This window comes from Myotis lucifugus, unplaced genomic scaffold (genome assembly GCF_000147115.1).
Source record: "Myotis lucifugus unplaced genomic scaffold, Myoluc2.0 scaffold_652, whole genome shotgun sequence".
Classification (NCBI taxonomy): domain Eukaryota; kingdom Metazoa; phylum Chordata; class Mammalia; order Chiroptera; family Vespertilionidae; genus Myotis; species Myotis lucifugus.
In genome coordinates this window covers 156,837-178,533 of record NW_005871700.1, presented here as the reverse complement: position 1 = coordinate 178,533, position 21,697 = coordinate 156,837, and the positions used below count along the sequence as shown (strand labels likewise).

Genomic DNA, 21,697 nt, shown 5'->3' with positions numbered 1-21,697 from the left:
GCAGGGGGCCTTGGTTTCTCAGAGTGAGACACTCCATCTCCAGCCAGCACTGCCGGACATTAGGGAATGGTTTGGCCACTGGGGACGGTGGGGAAGGCGGCTTGGGTCTTGGTCCCCATAGAAAAAGTCCTCACCCTCTTCCAGCTCAGGGGCCCCTCATGACCTCAGCCTCCTACTGAGCCCCAAAAGTGCCCAGTGGAGCCATACACCAACCTAGAACAAGAGCAGTTCCTCACTGCAGGGGCGGGCCCGGGTCCCCTTTGCCCCAAGCAGACCAAGGCCAGAGATGGTTCCCTGAGCCCAGCACCCTGAGTCTGTGCCCCCCCCCCTTGTTGTTTCAGAACCCGTCAAAGGCCTCTCAGAGCTCGCGGGACACCCTGAGTTCCGGCGTGCACTCGTGGGGCAGCCAGGCCGAGGCTCGCAGCTCCAGCTGGAACATGGTGCTGGCCCGGGGGCGGCCCACGGACACGCCAAGCTATTTCAATGGTACAGCACCCACCTGCTCAGCAGCCCCCAGCACCTGACCCACCTGGGACTAGGGAGCCTGAGGGCTTTGTCTCCCTTCCTCTGGCTCATGGCGAAGGGAGAGGAAGGCTCCTGGCACCCAGAACTTGAAGTACTTGGCCATTAAGTCAGTTTAGAGCAAAGGCCCTGCTTGCCCTTTCCTGCTGGGGCAGAGGGACTGTTGCCCCTGGTGGGCTGTGGATAGAGCTCGGAAGTCAAGAGTCAAGAGCCTTGGCCTAGAATCAAGAAACTGAGCAATGAATGTCTCTGAACAAGGTTGCTGGGATCCTCCACTGGGATCTGAAGTCAGAATTGCAGAGAGAAATTATAGAACTTAATTTTCAGGCTTGGTTGCATAAGTTATGTTATGATTTCAGTACAACAAGGGTTTCATCAGCTCACAGTCCGGGGCCCTCGCCAGGGCCAGTGTGACTCATGGTTATCAAGCCTGCACCGCCTGGCCAGAGGCCTCTTCAGCTCAGGGAACAGTACAATCTAAGATGCCTGCAGTCTAACTTAGGGATCTTTGTTTCCAGTTCCTTTCTGCTTTGTGTGCGCACTGGAGTACTACTTCCCCATGGAAGCCACCCTTAGCTCTTTGCTCTGTGCAGGGCAAACTCTGGTATTGACAGAAAATGGCCTAGCAAGTGTATAACCTTAGGGCCACTCCGGACTAAATATCATCCTACGCAGCTTCCTCATAGCCAGCTTCCCTCTGCCTAGGGCTCCTCAGGGAGCCAGCAGTCACTTTCCTGACGGTCACCTTGCTTGCATTCTAGGTGTGAAAGTCCAAATACAGTCTCTCAATGGTGAACACCTGCACATCCGGGAGTTCCACCGGGTCAAGGTGGGAGACATTGCGACTGGCATCAGCAGCCAGGTAAGGGGCAGGTACACGCTCAGGGGCAGAGGAAGGCTTCTGAATGAGCAGAAATGGCCTGTAGAGAATAGTTGGCCTTGGATGTCCCCCAGGGTCTCGGGGCAAGGCCGGCAGTGGTGCCTTCGGGGTTCTCAGGGCCCGCACTTGGACCAGGTGAAAGGCAGGTGGTGCCCTCAGGAGCACTGCTTGGCTGGAGGGAGGGAGCTCCCAGGGCTGGGGGAGAGGAGACGGGCAGATTTATACTCTAGGTAGCTTCTGAGGCCCAGGCAAGTGTCTCAGGCCCACTGCTTTGCTCTGCCCCAGATCCCAGCCGCAGCCTTCAGCTTGGTGACCAAGGATGGGCAGCCTGTGCGCTACGACATGGAGGTGCCAGACTCGGGCATCGACCTGCAGTGTACCCTGGCCCCAGATGGCAGCTTCGCCTGGAGTTGGAGGGTCAAGCATGGCCAGCTGGAGAACAGGCCCTAACCCAGCCTCCGCCACCGGCTCCACTCAGCCAGAGGAGCCTTCCTTCTCGGCGCTCGATGCTGCCGCTGAGCCAGGCTCAGGCTGCTCCCAGGGATCTCAGCAGTGGGACCAGGGCAAAGGGGGCGCCAGCAAAATGCCTCCTAGGATTTCCCACTTGCATCCTGCCTGACCCACCGAGAGAACACCCTGTGCCCACGTGAGAAGGAGAAAGAAGTCAAGAGGCCTCTTCCCGCAGGGAACAGAGAGGGCCTTCTCTGACCTGGTTCAAACGAGCTGGCCTGGCCCTCTGGATCAGTGACCACTTGTCAGGGGAGAGCAGTTTGGGGCCCGTGAGGGACCGGCTGGTGGGTGAGCCTCTCAGCCTCTACGCAGGTCTGAGGGTGTCAAGTGCCTAAAGACCCATACCCAGGTCCAGCACAGCGCCAGGCGGCAGGTGTGCCCAGCCTTGGGTAAACAGGGCCTTCCGACCCCCTTGCCTGGCCTGGCCACTCTTCAGACAGAAAGGGAGGGAGGAAGGCCTGACTAGGAAGTCTCCCTGGGAGAATGCACCACGTTCTTCAGGGTATTGCAATGCAGGTCCTGTGCTAAACGCAGTTTCAGCCAAGGACCAAAGAAGGTGTTTCAGTGATGTGGTTCTCAGTCCGCACGTTCGTGCCCCTTGGCTGCTGGCCACGCCTTCCCCAGAGCAGCAGGCCCAGCGCTGCCCTGACTAGCTGGCACTCGGTCCCCTCGTCCGTAAAGGTGAAGGGTGACGGCATGAGACCTCCCTGACAGGAAGTGCCTGGGGATAAGGATGAAAGATGGAAAAGAAAGCAGCAGATGTAGGCGCTACTGTTACCCGAGCCACGGCTTCCAACATCTTGCACACCAGCTTCCCGAGACGCAGCTCAGGCATCATGCCCACACTGACCCTGCCCTGCCCCAGGTTACGGGGGCACTGCCAGCTGCACTTTGCACTCTGATGACCTCAAAGCACTTTCACGGCTGCCCTCCAGGAGGGCAGGTCACTAGCACAAGCAGACTAGGAGATGGGGTGAAGGGACTCAAGTCTTGACCTGTCTCCACACATGTGATCCCTTCAAACCTCCAGATTTAAGATGAGCCCCCCCAGTTCCTCTTCATTGCCCAGTCCAGCCTTTTCAGGGGGGGAGCTGATCAGGACTCATGTAGCATTAATCAACTGTGAATCACTGGGAGCTGAGGGGCCTGCTACTCTCAGCCCCTGGGGATGAGGGGGTATCTATCCCCTGAGATTCCTCCTTCGGAATCTTGTCCCCAAGTCTTGCCAAGGTGCCCTCTGTCCAGCTGTCTACAAGGAGCCATCCTGCTCCCCAGGGAGAGACCCCGGCCCCCAGTACATGAAGAACTGCAGGGTTTGAGTTGCAGGGAACTCTGTGAGCAATAAAGTTTGGAGTAATGACACGTATTCAGACCTTGGCTCTCTCCACTCTCTCGCCTGCTTGCAAAGACTCAGATCCTAACAGCTGCTTCCCTTTGCCTTCATGGTGGGATCTTGTCAAGTCTGCCCTATGTTTGGGGCAAGGACGGTTTTCAACCTTTGAGTGGGGCTGCCTTTCCCACCACTCCCAGTGGGTGCTTCCAGTACCCCCTCTGAGCTACCCATCAGACCAGTTTGGCAAGATGCCCCACCGGTGGCAGCAGGGAAGTCCCTGCCAAACACTGCCAGGCCGAAGGGAGGAGGACAGCGAAGAAGAGAAGGCCCGGGCACTGACCAGGCATGGATAGTGGGGCATCCTGCAGGCCCAGAACAAAGGCTGCCCCACCCACTGCTCCTGTCCTGAGGCCAGGCTCCAGGGAACTTAGTGGAGAGGGAGAGGAGAGCCTGGACTCCCAGCCCTCCAGCCACCTCCTGAGACCTGCCTGTGATCAGGGGTGACTTCTCAGAGTGGGACCTTGGTCATGGGACAGGGGCCTGCCTGAGGGTGATGCCACCAGCACACAGGGTGTCTTGTCTCATCTGGTTCCACACCCCCTGAAGCTGTGCACGAGTGAGTGTGTGTGTGTGTGTGTGTGTGTGCGCGCACACACGCGCAGGGACATACCCGCCCACCTTGGGGTAAAGGTCGAAGGTTCCATGGGTTCTTGGAGGGCTCCTGGGTACACAGAGGGCAGCGGCCTTGGGCCAGAACAGGTGCAAAGGCCAGTCGGGGAGACCCCAGGCGTACCCCTGCCCAGCCCTCTCTGCCCTGGGCCTGCTGCGAGGAGCAGAGCTGCCTGGTCTCCAGGAGCTGCCTGGTCCCCAGACGGGGCTCTGAGGCCGAACGAGCAGGTGGGGCCTGCTCCGGAGTCCGCCCCTTCAGGCCGCTCCTACCCACGCGCCGGAAACCCACGCGCCGGAAATCCTGAGCGCAGTTCCCTGCCCACGGGACTCGCCGGGACGTCACAGAGGCAGCGACATCACAGGCACCGGCGCCCACAGCATCTCCACCGCCCCCGCCAAAGAGCACAGTGGAGGCGGAGGGGCAGCAGCCACCATCCCTCCCCGCCTCCCCCAGAGCCTCCCTGGTCGCCAACTCGGTCTGCATGGGGATGACAGGTGGGAGCGGGCGGGCGGCGGGGTGGGCGGGTGCGCAGGGACTGCTCGCGTGGAGAGGGCGGGGAAAGTGGAAGTGGGGGGCAGGGTCTTGGCCCCGCGCTCCCGCCCCTGCTCCTCAAGGCGGGCGAGGGGGGTGTGCACAGTGGAAAGGGCGATTCCAGCCAAAGCCCTGGCCATCCTCGGGGGGAGGGGCGGGGCGGGGGGTGCGGGGGCGGCCCAACTCCGAGGCCTCGGCCCTGTGCGGTGCAGTCGCCCGCGTGTGCACGGGCAGCAGGTACACCTTGGGATTAAGGCCGCACATTCGGAGGGTTCTTGCCCGGAGGTTCTAGGAACAGTAGCCTTGTGCCCAGAAAACGACTCTTGAATTATCCAAACCGCAGACAACCGCTCAAATCGTGGTTGGTTGCCCCTGACCGGTGCTCGGAACTTCTGCAGGAAGAAGCAGCCGCCACGACTGTTTCATGAGCACCTCCTTTGTGCTTTGCACTCTTCTCTGCGCCAAGGAGCAAAGATGCTTGCCCTCCGGGCCCTGGGTCTCCCCAGTTTCTGGTCATGGGGGCTCAGGCCCCCACTGGAGTGAGGGCTTTTCCCTCCGGACCTTCTCTCCCTGGAAAACATACCCGGGCCAGCATTTTAAGATGCACCCAAAACCAATGCATAAATAAATCATAAACTGTGCCAACAACCAACAACCAGAGAGCAGCTTATCCCCTTTCCCAATTTGTGGGGTAACAAATTTATGCAGACATTTTAAGTCACTCCTACAACATTTATTACACCCCCTCCAGGGGCTATTCTTATGCTAAGTAGGCCTGGGTCTGATGCGTTGACTAAAAGTAAAATGGAGGTCAGCAAAAGCCCCCCTCTGGGCCACCTCCAGCTCTGGGTCTAAGGAGAGCCATGGACAGGCTGCAGCACCTCCTCATCTGCGGCACCTGACCCTTCCCAGTACCCGGGATACCAAGGCCGCTGCGAAGGGCAAGGGACAGTCCAGGGCTGAGCCCCAACTGAGCCGAGGGCTCATACACGCTCTTCAGACTCCTGGCCCGCCCCACCTGAAGAAATGAGAGGTGGGTTGGCCCCAAGTAAAAGCACAGTGTATGTGTCCAACTTGCCGTCTTCCCTGACCAACAGTTGACACACCGGATATTTTCCAAGTGTGGCAAAAATTGTACAGGTTACTATAATGAAAGTTAAAGACACCAGGAAGAGTAAAGGCATTGCATTTACTTTATTTTTTGATAAAGACTCTGCACATGCCATGGCCGGTTTGGCTCAGTGGATAGAGCGTCGGCCTGCGGACTGGAGGGTCCCGGGTTCGATTCCAGTCAGGGGCATGTACCTGGGTTGCGGGCACATCCCCAGTGGGAGGTGTGCAGGAGGCAGCTGATCGATGTTTCTCTCTCATCGATGTTTCTGACTCTCTATCTCTCTCCCTTCCTCTCTGTAAAATCAATAAAATATATTTAAAAAAAAAAAAAAGACTGCACAAAACCATACCAGGACAATGAACAACAAAGTTGTTTGGTAGTGATAAAGCAAGCATTGCTACTGATAACGGAAGAGCCGCTGAGTTCGTCCGAAAACAAAACTACTTGATAGTGAATCTAAGTGTTATGAATGTGGGTGAAGAAGTGGAAGAAAGTGGAGTGAAGGGAAAATCCTGCTCTTGACAGCCTCAGTAATTCTATCAAACATAAAGAAGAAATAATGCCAATTTTACACAAACTCAGAAAATTGGAGAGGGAATACTTCTCAACTCATTCTCTGAGGCCAGTATTACTCTACTATCAAAACCTGACAAAGACATTACAAGAAAAGAAAATTACACACTAGTACACCTCATGAACATATATGTGAAAATTCTAAAAAAGAAAAATAGCAAATCAGATTCAACAGTGTACAAAAAGATAATACATCGTGACGAAATGAGGTTTATTCCAGGAATGCAAGATTAATTTTTAAGCCAAAACCGGTTTGACTCAGTGGATAGAGCGTCGGCCTGCGGACTGAAGGGTCCCGGGTTCGATTCCGGTCAAGGGCATGTACCTGGGTTGCGGGCACATCCCCAGTAGGAGATGTGCAGGAGGCAGCTGGTCGATGTTTCTCTCTCATCGATGTTTCTAACTCTCTATCTCTCTCCCTTCCTCTCTGTAAAAAATCAATAAAATATATTTTTTTAAAAAAAGATTGTATTTCACCATAAAATGAATTATTAACAAAAAATATATAACAGTATTCATGTTAACATATAGCATGCTATGTTAACAATATGTTAACTGATTATAAAAGAAAAACTATATGATCATCTCAATAATTTTAAAAAAGCATCAGACAAAATCCCACATCCCTTCCTAACTAAAAACTAAGTAAACCAGGAATAGAAGGTAACATTGTCAACCCGATAAAAGGCATCTATAAGAAAAACTACAGCCAGCCTGGCCAGCGTGGCCCAGTGACTAGAGTGTCGGCCTGTGGACTGAAGGGTCCCAAGTTTGATCCCAGTCAAGGGCACATGCCTGGGTTGCAGGCTCAATCCCCAGTGTGGGGCATGCAGGAGGCAGCCAATCAATGATTCTCTCTCATCATTGAGTTTCTATCTCTCTCTCCCTTCTCCTTCCTCTCTGAAATCAATAAAAATATATTTTTTAAAAAAGAAAGAAAAATTACAGCCAACATCATATTTAGCGGTGATATGCTGAATGCTTTCTCCCTAAGCTCAGGAACAAAGCAAGGATGTCCACTCGCCACTTTATTCAACATTGTATTGGAGATTGTTCTCAGTGCGACAAGGCAAGAAAAGGAAATAAAGAGACACCTAGATTGGAAAGGAAGAAGTAAGACTGTCTTGAGTCACACACATTATTGTTTATGTAGAAAACCTATGAATCTATTACAAAATAAAACTAGAACTTATAGGATTTTAGGACAGTTGCAAGATCAGTACATTTCTATTTACTAGCAATCGACAGTTAGAAATTGAAATTATTTCGCATCTACAGAATGTCACAGAAGTCCCAAGTTGAGTCAAGCTCAGACTTTTGTTTCCAATCGCCAGTGCTGCTATGAGGTCCACACCATAATCACTTTTCCTCCTGTCCACATCCAGTTGCCGTTCATGGGAAGATTAAGACTGCAGGATGTTGATTCAATAGCCAGGGAAACTCTGTAAACAAGCAAGGAAGGCTGTGAGGTCAGAGGCCCGGGAGGAGCAGCAAGCACCTTGGGCAGGTGAAGTTGAAGATGATGAGAGAGATGGGGAGGAAGCCAAGGGAGCGTGAAGGGTTCTGAAGAGACCACTTATCCTGTCCATGGTGGTGCAGACTTCTAGCCCAGTTGGTCCAGGATCCCACGGCCCTGGCTGAACACAGAAGTGCCCAAATCCCAGTCCCAGGACCAGCCAGCAAGGACCCTCCTCAGCCTCTACATCTCTAGGAAGAGGCCACCGCACATTCTGATCCTTTTGATATAACCCTGGGAGCAGTTCTCAACCAGAGCCAGGGTTGTCACTTCCTGCCACACTCCAGGCTCATGGGAACCCAGCTTGCCCATTGCCATGATGACCTCACCATCAACCCCTATCCACTACCCTGGGGATCTAGGAATGGGACAGCCTCCCACCCCCAAAGACTGAAAAAAAGCTTTTGCAGTAAAAGACACAAATCTCCAGGGAGGGATCTAATGTGCCAAAAACCTGAGTGGGAAGACCTCCCCCAAGGAGTCTCTGTGTCGGGTTATCAGAGCTCCTAAATGACCAGGTCCGTGGCAGCATCACCTGGGTTGAGAACCTGGGCCCAGAGTTGGGGGTGGACGACCCCAGGATGTGATGGGGTGAGGAGCCAGGGAAAGAGAGGATGGACTTGGGGATAGGAGGACGGGTAGGCTGAGTGGCAGATCTGAAGCCTGGCCAGAAGAGAGTGGAGAAAAGGACAGAGGGACAGGAATGCAGGGAGATGAGGACGGTTCATGTGGACATGACGGGGAACCCCACACAGCTCCAGGCTCCTGGGTAGGACAGCATGCAGGACAGGGCACTTGAGTTTCCTGAGTCCAATCTGCATTCTTGTGCTGACTTCCTGAATGATCAGCCGAAGGACCTTGGGCAAATGAACCTCTTTTTTGTTGAATCAACGAGATAAAGCACAGAAAGTGCTCAACATAATGCCTGGGTTAGAAGTTCTCAATAAATGGAACTGAGTGCCGTTAGCATTCACCCTTACGGAGGGCCAGCATGGGCCAGCATGGAAAGGGGAGGGGAGCAGACATGAAGGATAGGTCTTCATGTCTGCTGACACTGGCTAGGAAGAGGGAGGAAACAAGGGTTAAGATGGGAGAGGGAATGGCAAATGGGTTAAGGTGAGGAACGGAGAGAGATGGAGAGGATGGCTGAAGCATCACCAACAGCCCCTGCTCCAGAACCCCTCACCTCCTCCTTTCTGCCAGGTGCCGATGGATTTCCCTGCTGTAGCAAGGATTCGGTGGACATAGTGGAAACACAGTGAGAACCAGTCCCCCATCATCGGAGGACTTCCCCCACCTTCCAAGACCACCAACCCTTACCCCCACTTGCCACCACTGCCAAGTTTTCATGTACCCCCCCAACCCAGCATCTCCCTCCATCTATTTTCAAAATCTCCCCAAGGATAGTATCCAGGCCAAAAGGCCATGGTGGGGCGAGGGCCGGGGGGTATGGGTAGCACCCCTTCCTGCTTCTGTCTCCAGTCTCTGATCTTGGAGGACTAAGGGGCAGTGGGGCATACCCAAGGACGTGGAGGGGACCTGACCCCTTAGATCCACCTTGCTCTAAGGACAGAGCTGTCCGAGTTGGGGTTGGGCAGGTTCCTAAGGAAGGAGAGGGGGTCACATGGCTGAGCACTGAAGGCAAGGGGCCAAGATGGCAGCACATGGCCAACAAAACTGAGGGAACCCTGCGCGCACACACACCTCTGCTCTTCACATCTGCTGAGCTGGGACTGAGCAGGTTGGGGAAAGGCAGTGCCCTGGGCTTTTCCTTCTATGAGGAGCCACTTCCTGGGCACTGGTTCTCCAAGTGAGCCGCCTCAGCTGACAGATGCTTGATTAGAATGCAGATTCCTGGGCCTCGCCTCCAACCAGTTGGATCCCTCCTTGTGGGGGGCCGGGGGGACAACTTGGCAAGCTCTCCAGGCACTTTCTAAACTCACTAAAGTTTGAGACTACAACTCCAGAATTCTTGGTGGGAGTAGGGACAGCCAAGGGAGTGGATAGCTGGGGACATCTTGCCAGCCCCTGTATAAAGCTCCCCTCCCCCCTAAAGCCATCCCACCAACCCCGTGGAGCCCTGTCACCCACTCTGTCTCCTTCTGTCTTAGGATTGACTTAAACCAACATGAGCTCCAGCCTGCACACGAGGAGCTCCAGCCTGCACAAGAGGAGCCCCAGCCTGCACAAGAGGAGCCCCAGCCTGCACAAGAAGAGCCCCAGCCTGCACAAGAGGAGCTCCAGCCTGCACAAGAGGAGCCCCAGCCTGCACAAGAGGAGCCCCAGCCTGCACAAGAGGAACTCCAGCCTGCACAAGAGGAGCTCCAGCCTGCACAAGAGGAGCTCCAGCCTGCACAAGAGGAGCCCCAGCCTGCACAAGAGGAGCTCCAGCCTGCACAAGAGGAGCCTCAGCCTGCACAAGAGGAGCCCCAGCCTGCACAAGAGGAGCCCCAGCCTGCACAAGAGGAAGATGAGGAAGAGGTAACAGTGGGCAGGGTCACCTCTTCTGAAGAGGTGGTAGACAAAGCCCATCTTCCCTAAATTCTAACCAGCCCCTAGCCTTGACAATTCTGGGACCCTAGGACCAAACCGATATTGACCTGCTCACACCACCTCCCTGCCCCAGAGGTCTCTGCAAAGAGGCAGGTGTGGGGAGGAAGTGTGCAGTGTGTGTGTGTGTGTGTGTGTGTGTGTGTGTGTGTGTCCATGAGGGTTGGGGTCGGGGGAGCAGGGCAGGGAATTGGTGCAAGGGAGGACCCGAGGGGCAGGGCCTCCTCAGCTTTCAGTTGAAACTTTTCAGGTGGATCAATTGCTACACTTGAACGTCCCACCTAAAGAGGACCTGGAACAAGACAAAAAACCGGTGCAGGAGGCCAAGGCCGTGCCGTTGGAGTATTGCCCGCCATTGGAGTTTTGCCCGGCGTCCATGCTTAAGCCTGAGGCCAAGAAGGACTCCAGCTTGAAGGTCGGCAATGAAGACCTGGAATCCTTCCGGCCCCTCGAGGGGGCGCTAACGCAGCAGGACACCCAACAGTGGAATGTGAGGTCGAGCTCCATCACAAGCCCGAGTATCACGGACGAGGAACAAGTGGACTCCACCCATCGCTCCATCTTTGTGCAGACTTCCAAGCACCTCTTCTGGGCAGACAAAGATGTCCAGGCCTCAGAATACAGCCTGGATTTGGAGACCGGCATGCAGCGTGGCGAGAGCACAGAGAAGATCGCCAGCCCCCCGAACCAGAAGGCAGTCCCAGAGCCGAACCAGAAGGCAGTCCCAGAGCCGAACCAGAAGGCAGTCCCAGAGCCGGTCCCCGTAAAGCAGTTCCAGGACGAAAGCACCCAGGCAGAGCTTCCAGAACCAGGCACCCGGCAGCCGTCAGACACCGACGTGCCCTCCCCCTATCTCACACCAGCTATCAACCTACAAGATCTGGTCAACTTCGCATCCTCCCTGGCCATCGCCTCCTCCAGCAACAGGGACCTGCCCAATTTGGAGCAAATGATGAAATCTCCACCCCAGAAGGCCGTGGAGCCTTCTACAGTGCCCACGGTGGAGAGCACCACCCCGCCTGCCAAGGAGGAGCCAGAGCAGGAAAAGCTCCCTGAGGTGCAGGAGAGGGCATCCGAGAAGTCGCTGGAAGCCGGAGAGCCACTGGAACCTGCCAAGCAGGAAGACAAGACCCTGCACCCTTACTTTGACTTTAGCAAGCCGGAGCCCCAAAGGACCGCCTTTAAAGGGAAAGTCAAGTTTATCCGGGCCCCGGCCAGGTCCTCTTCACTGAATGGAGACAGGAAAGAGTAAGTGAGGCTGGCGCAGCTCCCCGCAAGGGCCGGCTGCTCGAGGATGTGTGGGTGGGCCCGCTCCTCACAGTTTCGGGAGGACAGGGACCAGTGGAATGGGGGGCTGGGTGGAGGAAGGGGTGGGTGCAATGCCAAGGCCAGGGCTGGAGGAGGCCCGGGAACCTTGGAGACTGAGCACTCCAGGGCTCGCCAGGGACCTGGGTTCTAAATGGGAAGAGCCATTCTAGCATTAGGAAGCCTCTCACCCTGCGGGCCGATGACCTGTCCCTCATCAGAAATGCTCAGGCTAATGTCTCCATGCCAAGAACCTGACGGCTCCAGCCCTGGGCCCAGGACACTTCCATCGAGTGGCCAGTGCGGGAAAAGGGTCCTGCAGCACCCCTTGCTTCTAGTGATGCGTGGACACAGTACAATGTCAGCTGCCCATCCGCGTGCAGCAGGAGTAGGTCCTCTTGCCCCAGGGCCCTCCTCGGAGCGGCCTCTGGGCTCATCCCTCTCCCTTGACCCTCCCACTGGAGCCCAAGTGACACCCTCTCTTTTGCATTGCAGCTCAGTGCCGGGAACCAAGAAAGAGACTCCATTAATGCTGAAAATCCATTTTAAGCTGTTGCCCACTTCTTCCCCCAGAGAAATGACTAAACGAAACCAATAAAGCCTCCAGTGCTGGCCCCAGCTCAGACTTTTTCTGCAGAAGCTCCGGAACCAGTGAACTCACCTGGCTGCGAAGTCCTTGTCTCGATTTTTGAGGGATGCCACCACCATTTTTTAACTACCCCAGAGAGGAGCAGGCCTGTGGTGAGGGAGAGAGTGCACCCCTGCCAAAAGATGTTAAAATCCACCCCAAAGCCATCCTGGGAGCTTCGGGCCTGGGGCGCTAGACCAGCCTAGAGCCTGTGATTCTGCCTTTCTGGCAGCAGAGGGCAGAAGACCAAGAGACCCCCGTGGGCACAGAGAACATACAGGTGACCAGGGCTAGGACAGGGTCCACTGCTCCTCCAAGCTACTGTCCCGAGCCCCCTGGTTAGAGGACTGCGAGTGCACATGGCTGGTATGGGGTTTCCTGGGAGAAGGCGGAGCTGTGTGCCCACAGGCCTGGTCCTGGGTCCCCTGGAGTCTCAGCATCCAATGGGGAGTGTCTTCCTCCCACCTCCAAGGCCTCCACAGAAGACTGTTCACACGAGACCTGGAAGGGGAGGCTGCAGCGACACACTGCCTTGCTGACCCAGACGGAGCCAGCAGCAACCTTGGCCACAGGGGCAGAGCAGGCCTCACACGGGGCCAAAGAGTTCAAGGGCCTTCAGCTACCCGTTTCGTAGCGTCGTCAGGCCCAGGTGCTGGGTCTCAGAGGTGAGGGCTGGGAGTGGGGTGCCGGGTTTGGGATAAGCCTGCCCTGCCCTGTCACCTCTGCAGCAGGTGCAGAGGACTTTCAACCTCTTTCCCTGAGGCAGCTTTGCAGACAAGGACCTGCTACTACAGTGGGGCCTTGACTTACGAGTGTCCCGACTAACGATTTTTTCAAGATACGAGTCGTCTCTCAGCCAATTTTTTGCTTTGAGTTGTGAGCTAAAATTCGGGTTACGAGCCAGCTTCAGATACCCCACCGCTAGTTGGCGCAGCGAACGTCACAGTGAACGCCACAACATCAGCCCAGCATCACGTGTCTCACTCGTTCACTTTATGATTTGACATACAAGTAATTTGAGTTACGAGCTACGTCACTGAACGAATTAAACTCATAAGTCAAGGCCCCACTGTACTGACATCCCGGCAGCTGTCAGGTGAGGGCCCTTGGCTGGGAGCAGGGAGAAAAAGTAGGGGGTGTTCAGAGCAGAACTACAAGGGGTTGCCTGCCCAGCGGCTGAGGTCACTGCGAGAAATAGTGATTGTATTGTACCCTTCTCTCCGTGCCAGTCTAATTTGCTCATCTCTTCAACCCCAGGGCCCACTGGTGTGTGTGTGTGTGTGTGTGTGTGTGTGTGTGTGTGTCTAAGATGAATTGGTGGATAGGAAGGTATTGGGATGGTTGGTAAGTGGATGGATGGATGGGTGGATGGATGAACAGGATGGAAGAAGGAAGAGAAGAAGGATACTGGGAGAAACAATTGGAAAAAAAGTCCCCTACCCCTTGAACCTGAGGCTGTGGGAGTTGGGGTAAAAGAAACCCCTTTCACAATTTGGAGACACTGTTGCCCCCCAACGATCATGCCTTGATATTGGCAGAGGTCCCTCAAAACAGAATCATTTTATTCAATAATTTGCTGTGCCTGCTACATGCCAGGTGCCAGCAGGGCTCCTGCAGCCTCAATGCTCTGTAGCTCCAGGGCCAGACTGCCAGGGTCCGAAGCCCAGTATTGTCCCTACTGGTGGTGTGGCCTTGGACATGAGTTTTTAATGTTCTTCATACAAACTTGTCCAAATGTGAGTTTTGGACATGAGAACTGAATGGGCACTAAACAAGTGCCAACACACAGCAGCCGCTGTCCTCTGTATTATGTGTGCGGTTCACCTTGCTGCCTCCCCCTCTACCTGCCCCCCATGTTCCAGGATATCCTCAGACTGTCAGCTCCCGCCCAATGGCCCTGTGGACGTGCGCAGCATGAGAGCCGCCCTGTGCACCGTGGGTATCCAGCTAAGCCCACAGGAGATGTGTGAGGCTGTGCAGCAGGCAGGCTTGGATGATAGGTGCCCCCATCTCTGCCCCCTCATTCTCTCCCACCTCTAACCCACAGAACCCCTGGCCTGCTCCTATTTTAAAGTTTCCTCTTCTAGGAAGCCTGCCCTGATCAACATGCCTATCCCACAGCTTCTACTGCTGTGTTAATCCTCATCCTCACTTGGTGCTTCCCCAGGGCAAGGGCTATTTCTCCTCCACTCAACCAGGGTTGACGGCGACAGGCAGGAGTGGCTTCTCTAATGCCTGGGACTTCCGGCCAGCCCCTAATGCTTACCCAGGGTAGGCCTGCAAGGACAGGCCCACAGAGCACCCCCTCCTGGCTCTTCCCAGGTGATGCAATTGTAGCTTCAACGACTTCCTGGGTATCTTCGCTGACAGGCACCCCCTAGCTCAGTGCTTGGGCGAGTGGCAGGGCTGGTGGACAAGATGGGCCTGGCTGAGGGGGGCTCCTCCTTACCCTCCCCGGTGTTCCCTGACGCCAGGCCAGGTGAGAAACAGCAGGGTCTGTGACGCCAAGGCCTGCAGGCCTGTTCCTAGAGATCCTGATCGAGCTGATGAGACAGGGCTTTTGCCCTACAAGTCAGTGCAGGAGGTGATGACGTGGGCACAGCTGTATCCAGCGGAGGAGACTCTGCCCCAGGGACGGGAGCCCTGAATTTGGGGCCTGTTTCCTGGGCCCCAACCCGCCCCAGGCCAGAGACAAGTGGCTTCCTGTCCAGTTTTGGTTTCCCCCGTGAGATGGAAGGAGGGGAGGCGGTGCCGGAGGCGCTGCTCCACTTTTCTCCTTCAAGCTGCTGCTCGGAGAAGCAGCGGGCTCTGCGGCTGAACCAGGCTGCAAGGGCAGGTCCTGCGGCCCAGGCTGCAGGGCGCGGTCACCAGGGCCTCCCCTTCTGCTGCCGGGCCCAGCGGCTCAGCGGCCTTCCCGGCTCCAAGCTGGCGTGCACTGCAGACTCACAGAGCGGGTGCGCCCCTTTGGGACCCAAGGGCAGAGGGACTCTCGCTCAGGACCTGCTCTCAGGACTGGCCCCTCCTTTTCCTCCTCCTGCTTCCCCACCCAGGTCCGCGCAGCCCCTCCTCTCAGACACCTGGCCCGAGTTCCTAAATCCGACTTCCCAAGCCCTGCCCCTCCAGCCACCCCAAGCTGGGGACTAACCAGGGGCCAAGCAGCCCAGGCAAAAGCCCGGGAAGGAGGGGGGCCGGCGGGCGGGACGGGAGAGTAGGGGCGGGGCAGGCAGGTGGGGTGCGACGAGCGGGGAGGGGAGGAGCAGGAGTCCTAGAAATGGGGGCTGGGCTGGCGCAGATGGAGGCCCCATAGGCTGAGGTGCAATCTGAGGGCACTCACGGACGCGGCTAAGGATGCCGCAGGGTCCCCAGCTAGGAACAGGACTGGTGGAACCCCTCGACACTGGGTCCCGACCCCGCAACTCTAGTGCCGAAGCCACCCTTTCCCTCCGCCAGCCAGCCGAGCGGTTGGCAGACACCTGCTGTGAAGGACTTGTACCAGCAAAGCGTTGGCTGCACGAGACAGCCTGCTGTGCGGTGGGGGGCACGGAGCGGACACAGACCTTTTGCAAACATCTTTATTAATCTTGTATAAAAATAAGGTCCGTGGAGAGTCCCCGGATGGGGGTGGGGGGGGCGCGAGGTTGCACTTTATAAGTTACCGGCCAGGCTCCCGCTGAGGCTAAGTACAGTATGGCTATTGGGGGGAGGAGGGCGCTGCGAGCAGCATTTGGGGGGCGGGGCCGGCGATACTGACGCCTGTAGCAAGATGAGAGTGCGCCTGCCCATCTGGGTGAGCCCCTGGCTGGGGCCAGCGGCAGAAGGGCTGCCCGGCCCAGCCGAGCTGAGGACCCCCTTCCTTGAGCCCCGTCTTGCCCCTCCCCCATCCCCAGAGTCCATCTGCGGAAATGGGGGCTACAGCGAGAGGTCCGAGGTGACCTGCAGGGGGGGTCCCGGGGGTCTCCGGCGGGCGCTGCGGCGGCCTGTGTCCGAGCGGATGTAGGGCTGGTTCCGCAGGTCTAGCAGAGAGGAGAGAGAAGCATTTACCCTTCAGGAGCCTGGCGGGGCACAGGCCTCACCCTCCTGGGGACCAGGTGGTATCCATGTGGGAAGGGGCCTGTCTATGTTTACCAGACCCCCTCCAACACATCCCAGCATGCGGGTCCCAGGAGAGGGCAGCAGCACTCATTCCCCCCCCAGGGCCCCCAGGGCTATGGGCAGCCTCAGGAATCGGAGGCCAGGCCGTGGGAGGTACCTGAGGGCTAGAGGGGGATCTCCTCGCCCAGGCTGGCCTCACAGAGGAGCCTGGATGTCCGCTTGCCAGTGCGGGCCGTGAAGGGCACCGTCTTGAGCACTGAGGGTTAGGCGGGAGGAGTGGGGAGAGAAAGGGAAAAGGAAAAAGACAGAAAAAGTAGCAAAGAGGCAGTGAGGCAGCCAGACCCCAGGGTGGGAGGTGGATGGAGGACAGCACAGAAGGACAGACGGAAGGACAGGCCTGGCCAAGCCCTCACCTGTGATGATGTCTTCAATGGCCCCATCGCGGTCACTCTCATAGATGAGTGGCTCCTTCTGCTGCTTCCGTTTCAGCTCAGAGATGAGGTCCATCTGTGGCCTCCGAACCTTGGGTGGGGACTGGGGGGAGGGGAAGGGTATGTAGCTCCAGCTCCAGGATCCCCTCCCCCCAACACCACCACACCCTGTTTGGTGCCCTCCTGCCCCCAGCAAGCCCCCACTGCTGGCTGGAGCAGAAGGAACCCCTTCCCATCCCAGGCTACTCACAGGGTGTGGAGGAGGGCCAGATCTTTGGGAGGAGGACACTACGCATCCCTGCATCCCAGGGCCACGCTCAGGGGCAGCCGCCTACCTTGAGTGCTGGGGAGTCCCCTTTGCCTGGAGTTTCAGCGCCGGCCTCCTGAGCAGCCGCTTCTTTCTTCCACTGTTCCACCTCCTGCTCAGCTTTCTGAGGGGCCAAGGTTGGTCTCCATGAGCTGAGGCCTCCCTCACCGATCCCGCCCCCCAACAGAAGCAGCCCCACCCCTCCCACTGCCCACACGGAAAGGCTGCAGAACCCGGCAGTGGTCCCAGCTTGCCTACCAGGAACACATACCTTGTAGGCCTTGACGAAGCGACTAAAGAGGGTAAAGAACATGGAGGGGGACGTGGTCTTGGGGTTTTCTCCGAAGTATTCCACCACAGAGTCGTAGGCCTCCTGCAGACACAGCCTGTCAGCCCCATCGGTGTGGACCCCTCGAAGCCGGACCACGGCTCTGTCCCCCCATTAAGACACCAGCGACTTCATCTCCGCTCCTCCCGGCAGGTGGCCCCTCACCCCTACTCCATCCCCCAAGGTGTCCACTCCCGTCCAAGCCTTGGCTACTCGACCCCACCTAGGTAGCCCTGCTTGCCCCACCCCACCCTCCCCATCTCCCCGCCTGGCCAGCCCCCGCCCACCTGAGCTGTCTTGCTGTCTGCCAGCAGCTTGTCCATGGTGGGGGAGTTGGCCCTCAGGAACTCCTTGAGCACCACGCAGTCATCCTGCCGCACAAACTCCCGCTGGGTCAACTCCAGGCCTCGCTGCAGGGCGCGCACGTCCCCCAGGATGCTGTCCAGGGACACTGGGGCGGGGGCAGTGGAGAGGCAGGGAATCAGAGAGGCAGCATTCCTGTCCGATGACACCCTGTGGTCGCCTTGTTTTCTCCCAACCCGTGTCAATCTCCAGGGCTGAGCCGCTCGCTCCCCCAACCCAAGGATGGGGGTACTGCCCACCCGTACCTGAGCCCGCCTTGTCCAGGAAGTGCAGGTCACTGTGGAAGCCTGTGAGCTGTGGGTACTTCTCGGCGATGACCTTCACCAGGTAGTGCAGCAGCGTCTGCTTTCGGTCGGTGGACTTCATCTCCAGCAGCTGCAATGGCCTGTTGTAAGCCACAGGCCACCAGCCCTCCCCCCTCTCCCAGTCCAGGGGACCCCTCCCCTCGCCCCTCACCGCATCCAGACTCTGGAGCCGGAAGCCATAGGCTGCTCCGCGCTTGCTGCTGTTCATGTAGTTGCCGAAGGCCAGGACGATCTAGGAGAGACGGAGAGCTCAGCAGGGTCATGAGCGGAGGAAACCCCTGAAGCATAAACTGCACAAGCAAAGGTGGCACAGAGCAAGCCCCACACTCAGCCCAGTCCCGCGTGGACCCCTCAGGGCCATGACACATGGACCTGCACGGGTACATGTTTGACACATGTGCACGGCTAACACCATGGCACACCCAATTTTGTCCTCTGTTATTTCCACCCAAAACTGTGCTGCCAACCTCTCTTCCTAGGCTGTGGAGTCACCACCTTTCTAACAGCCATTTCTACAGCTGCCCTGGACTCCATTGAGCAGATTGGGTTCTGCTCATCACACAGTAACACAGTAACCCCAGGCAGGGTCTGAGGTGTGATGCTGTATGGGAGCGGGGGGGGGGGGCAAAAGTAGGTTTACAGTTGTATCCACTTTTGAAAACAATAATTAATAAATAATAATACAAGAATAGCCCAGCTGGTGTGGCTCAGTGGTTGAGCATCGAACTATGAACCAGGAGGTCATGGTTCGATTCCTGCAAATGCTCAGGTTGCAGGCTCAATCCCCAGTAGGGGGCGTGCATGAGGCAGCCAATCAATGATTCTCTCTCATCAGTGATGTTTCTATCCCTCCCTCTCACTTCCTCTCTGAAATCAATCAAAACATATTTTAAGAATAAACTCTGAGAGTTTATTCTTTTGCCCATCCTGTGCATGGCCCTCACTCTCACCCTGAGCCTGTATTATGTGAGAGGTGGGAACATTATATTTGTTGCATCCTAGGTGTGCAGGGCAGGGCCTGAGTCTCCCTCTAATAAGACCTAGAACAGGCAAGGAGTCAAGGGTGGACCCTACCTCCCAGGCCCTTGCCCTGGCATCTTACTCACCTCCAGGATCTGGCGGAGTTTGTCAGACGACTTAATGGACATTGAGGCTGCAATGACGGCATTCAGTTGCTGGGGATGGGAAGGAGGAGGCAAGGTAAATTGGGGCTGGGGGGGGGGGGAGCCCACAGGAGGCTCAAGTACTCCCAAATGTCCTCCTGGAGCCCAGGCTTGGGGAGGCCCTCACCCTATCCTCACCCCAGGCCACACCCACACCACTCTGCCTGCCCCGCCCACACCGGCATGAGCAGCTGGACGGTATCCGGGAAGTTGCCCATGAAGGTTAGCGCGGCCATGCGCTCCTGCAGGCGCGGGATGCGGCTGAAGCGCAGCATGAACTGGTCCTCCTCTGACAGCTCCTCCATCGGCCGCTGCTCCCGCTCGAAGCGGGCGATGAGGGTGCGCTCATACTCCGTGGGCAGGAAGCGGGTCAGCAGCTCCAGGAAGTCCAGGCTAAGGGCCTGGAGGTCGTACCTGGAGGCAGAGGGGTAGGCATTGCTCCATACCCACCAGTTCTCGAGAGCAGGATATCCCCTCCCCTTCCTTGATTGAGTAAATGAACTTCAGTATTTCCTATTTGCCAACAGCTTCAGGGAACAAGAGGTAGAAGTCAAGGGAAGTTGGCAGCTGGAAAGCCCGGGGTCCGCATCATACATCTGTGGCAGATGTCCAGCTGTAAGTGCCTGAGCCTGAGTGCCCATAGCTGGGCAAGGAGGCGGAGGGGGTGGGGGGAGAAGTGGGGGGAATGGGAACATCTCAATCTGGCATGAACTCACAGTATGGCCTCAGTTTCTCCATCTGAAAATGGGAACAAGGTTCACCCCCTACTGCCTGACTAGGGTTGATAGGAAGCTTGGTGGGCTCTATCCCATAGTTGGGGTTCTTTTACTAGGATCTGCCTAAGCACTGGCCTGGCAGAAGGGCTGGGATGCCCACAAGCCCCAGGCAGAGGTACTCACGTCTCGATGGCCTGGCAGATGCGGTCCGCTCCCAGGTTGCCCTTGCGCAGGGTGATGGCCAGGTTCTTGGCCCGGTTGGCCTCAATGAGTGTGGCTTTGCTGGGGGCCTTCTGGGCTGCCTTACCCTTGAGAGCATTGAGGTCCAGGCTGGGACCTTGGGACTTGGTCTTGAACTGCTCCTCAAAGTCACTCATGTCCAGTTCCTGAGGGCACAGGGAGAGGAGGTGGGGCTGGGTGGGCCGGGGTCTCGTGCATTCCTGGCTGAGCACCGTGCTCATTGCTTGAGCCCCTATCCAGCCCTGACCTGGCCACTGGCAGAGAAAGAAACAAGCCAGTGATTCAGCTTGACCACAGGCCCTGATGGGGGACACAGGGGAAGCTCAGGAGCACTGAGGAGAAGGAGGAGGAGCAGTACCCAACCCAGGGGACCCAGACTCCAAGAAGTTAGAGATGGAGGAAGAGCTGAATTGGCCAGGGGGGAAGGGGGACAGGAAGGGCATTCCAGGCACGAGGAACAGCTTGCGCAATGGCCTGGAGGCCAGAGAACACAAGCCTTTGGAAAAACTGGAAGTGGGCCTGGCCGGCATGGCTCAGTGGTTGAGCGTCAACCTATGAACCAGGAGGTTGCATGTTCGATTCCCAATCAGCACACATGCCCGATTGTGGTTGTGGGCTTGATCCCCAGTAGGGGGCGTGCAGGAGGCAGCCTATTAATGATTCTCTCTCATCATTGATGTTTCCATCTCTCTCACCCTCGCCCTTCCTCTCTGAAATCAATAAAAATATTTTTTAAAAAAACAAACAAAAACCAACACTGAAAGTGGATTGGAAGGACTGAAGCCCTGGTTGTTTGTGGGAAGGTGGTGGAGAGGGGTCTCAAAAGAGGGGGAGAGGCCAGACTGGGGGGCGGGCTGTGCCCTTCTTCAGGGACGGGAGGGAACGCCTCCCGGGGAGTAAGGATGCCCTGCCTACTAGAGTCACCAACCCAGTTTGGCCGAATGCCCATCCCTGGGCCTCCACGTCCTCATCTGTAAAATGGGGTGGAGGTGACCACTCCTCGTGCCCAGCATGATCCAGGCAAGTCCCTTCCTTCTCTGGTGCCCACACCGGCAGCCAGCGAGGCCACACTCACCTGCAGCACCTTCTCATCATTGAGCTCAGTGAAGACAGTACCCGTGATCTGGCTGGGTTTCAGGGCTACCCAGTTTAAGAGGGGCATTCTGAACTTGGTCTGGATGGGTTTCTTGGCCTTCACTCCTGGGACAGGGAGGGAATGGTGAGTACTGGGGGCCATGGAGGGCGGGGTGGCTGGAGGGAGCCAGGGTTCAGCGAGGCCTGACAGGGCGGGCAGGAGGTAGTAGGAGAGGCGCTTGGAGGACACCGAGGCCAAGGCCCCACCCTCCAGCTGCCCCAGCCCTGGGTGGTCCACTTACCTGGGCCCATCTCTGGGCCCGGCTCCCCAAGGGCACCAGGGAGACCTCCGGGAGGCGGCGGGGGTGGCGGAGGCACCAGCCCATCTGGGCCAGGAGGCGGTGGCGGCGGCGGCGGCGGCGGGGGCGGTAGGACTCCGGGCAGCGGGGGAGGCGGGGGCGGGGGCTCCCCGCTGCCGGGAGGGCGGGGCCAGGGGGGGCTCCGCGAGCGGGGCTTCCTGCTGGGAGGGAGGCCGGGCAGCGGGGC

At 57.2% G+C, this 21,697-nt stretch overlaps 3 protein-coding genes across 3 annotated transcripts in view; 2 read left to right on the top strand and 1 right to left on the bottom strand.

The window, feature by feature from the left end:
* Positions 1 to 3,278, top strand: part of MAP3K14 (mitogen-activated protein kinase kinase kinase 14) — a 43,286-nt gene extending 40,008 nt beyond the window's left edge. The window contains exons 14-16 of the mRNA XM_023746291.1: positions 342 to 486; positions 1,284 to 1,384; positions 1,688 to 3,278. Coding sequence (XP_023602059.1) covers positions 342 to 486; positions 1,284 to 1,384; positions 1,688 to 1,852 — 411 coding nt within the window. The 3' untranslated portion in view covers positions 1,853 to 3,278. The remainder of the gene's footprint in view (positions 1 to 341; positions 487 to 1,283; positions 1,385 to 1,687) is intronic.
* A 1,012-nt stretch (positions 3,279 to 4,290) lies between these two features.
* SPATA32 (spermatogenesis associated 32) lies at positions 4,291 to 12,102 on the top strand. Its single transcript, XM_023746290.1, has 5 exons — positions 4,291 to 4,409; positions 8,853 to 8,907; positions 9,761 to 10,130; positions 10,450 to 11,447; positions 12,000 to 12,102. Exons 1-5 carry the CDS (start codon positions 4,397 to 4,399, stop codon positions 12,100 to 12,102), a joined length of 1,539 nt encoding a protein of 512 aa, XP_023602058.1. The 5' UTR covers positions 4,291 to 4,396.
* Positions 12,103 to 16,020: 3,918 nt separating this feature from the next.
* FMNL1 (formin like 1) overlaps positions 16,021 to 21,697 on the bottom strand; it is a 27,180-nt gene continuing 21,503 nt past the window's right edge. The window contains exons 15-27 of the mRNA XM_014447413.2: positions 21,454 to 21,623; positions 21,153 to 21,277; positions 20,021 to 20,223; positions 19,301 to 19,535; positions 19,065 to 19,133; positions 18,110 to 18,190; positions 17,899 to 18,028; positions 17,578 to 17,741; positions 17,234 to 17,335; positions 16,991 to 17,086; positions 16,638 to 16,758; positions 16,382 to 16,480; positions 16,021 to 16,145 (exon numbers count right to left, since the gene is read on the bottom strand). Coding sequence (XP_014302899.1) covers positions 16,389 to 16,480; positions 16,638 to 16,758; positions 16,991 to 17,086; positions 17,234 to 17,335; positions 17,578 to 17,741; positions 17,899 to 18,028; positions 18,110 to 18,190; positions 19,065 to 19,133; positions 19,301 to 19,535; positions 20,021 to 20,223; positions 21,153 to 21,277; positions 21,454 to 21,623 — 1,588 coding nt within the window. The 3' untranslated portion in view covers positions 16,021 to 16,145; positions 16,382 to 16,388. The remainder of the gene's footprint in view (positions 16,146 to 16,381; positions 16,481 to 16,637; positions 16,759 to 16,990; positions 17,087 to 17,233; positions 17,336 to 17,577; positions 17,742 to 17,898; positions 18,029 to 18,109; positions 18,191 to 19,064; positions 19,134 to 19,300; positions 19,536 to 20,020; positions 20,224 to 21,152; positions 21,278 to 21,453; positions 21,624 to 21,697) is intronic.

Bases quoted from the DNA above. Each gene is read 5' to 3' on its own strand.
- SPATA32 (XM_023746290.1), top strand. The intron at 10,131-10,449 runs GTAACAGTGGGC...GAAACTTTTCAG, and splicing joins AAGAGGAAGATGAGGAAGAG to GTGGATCAATTGCTACACTT. The intron at 11,448-11,999 runs GTAAGTGAGGCT...TTTGCATTGCAG, and splicing joins CTGAATGGAGACAGGAAAGA to CTCAGTGCCGGGAACCAAGA.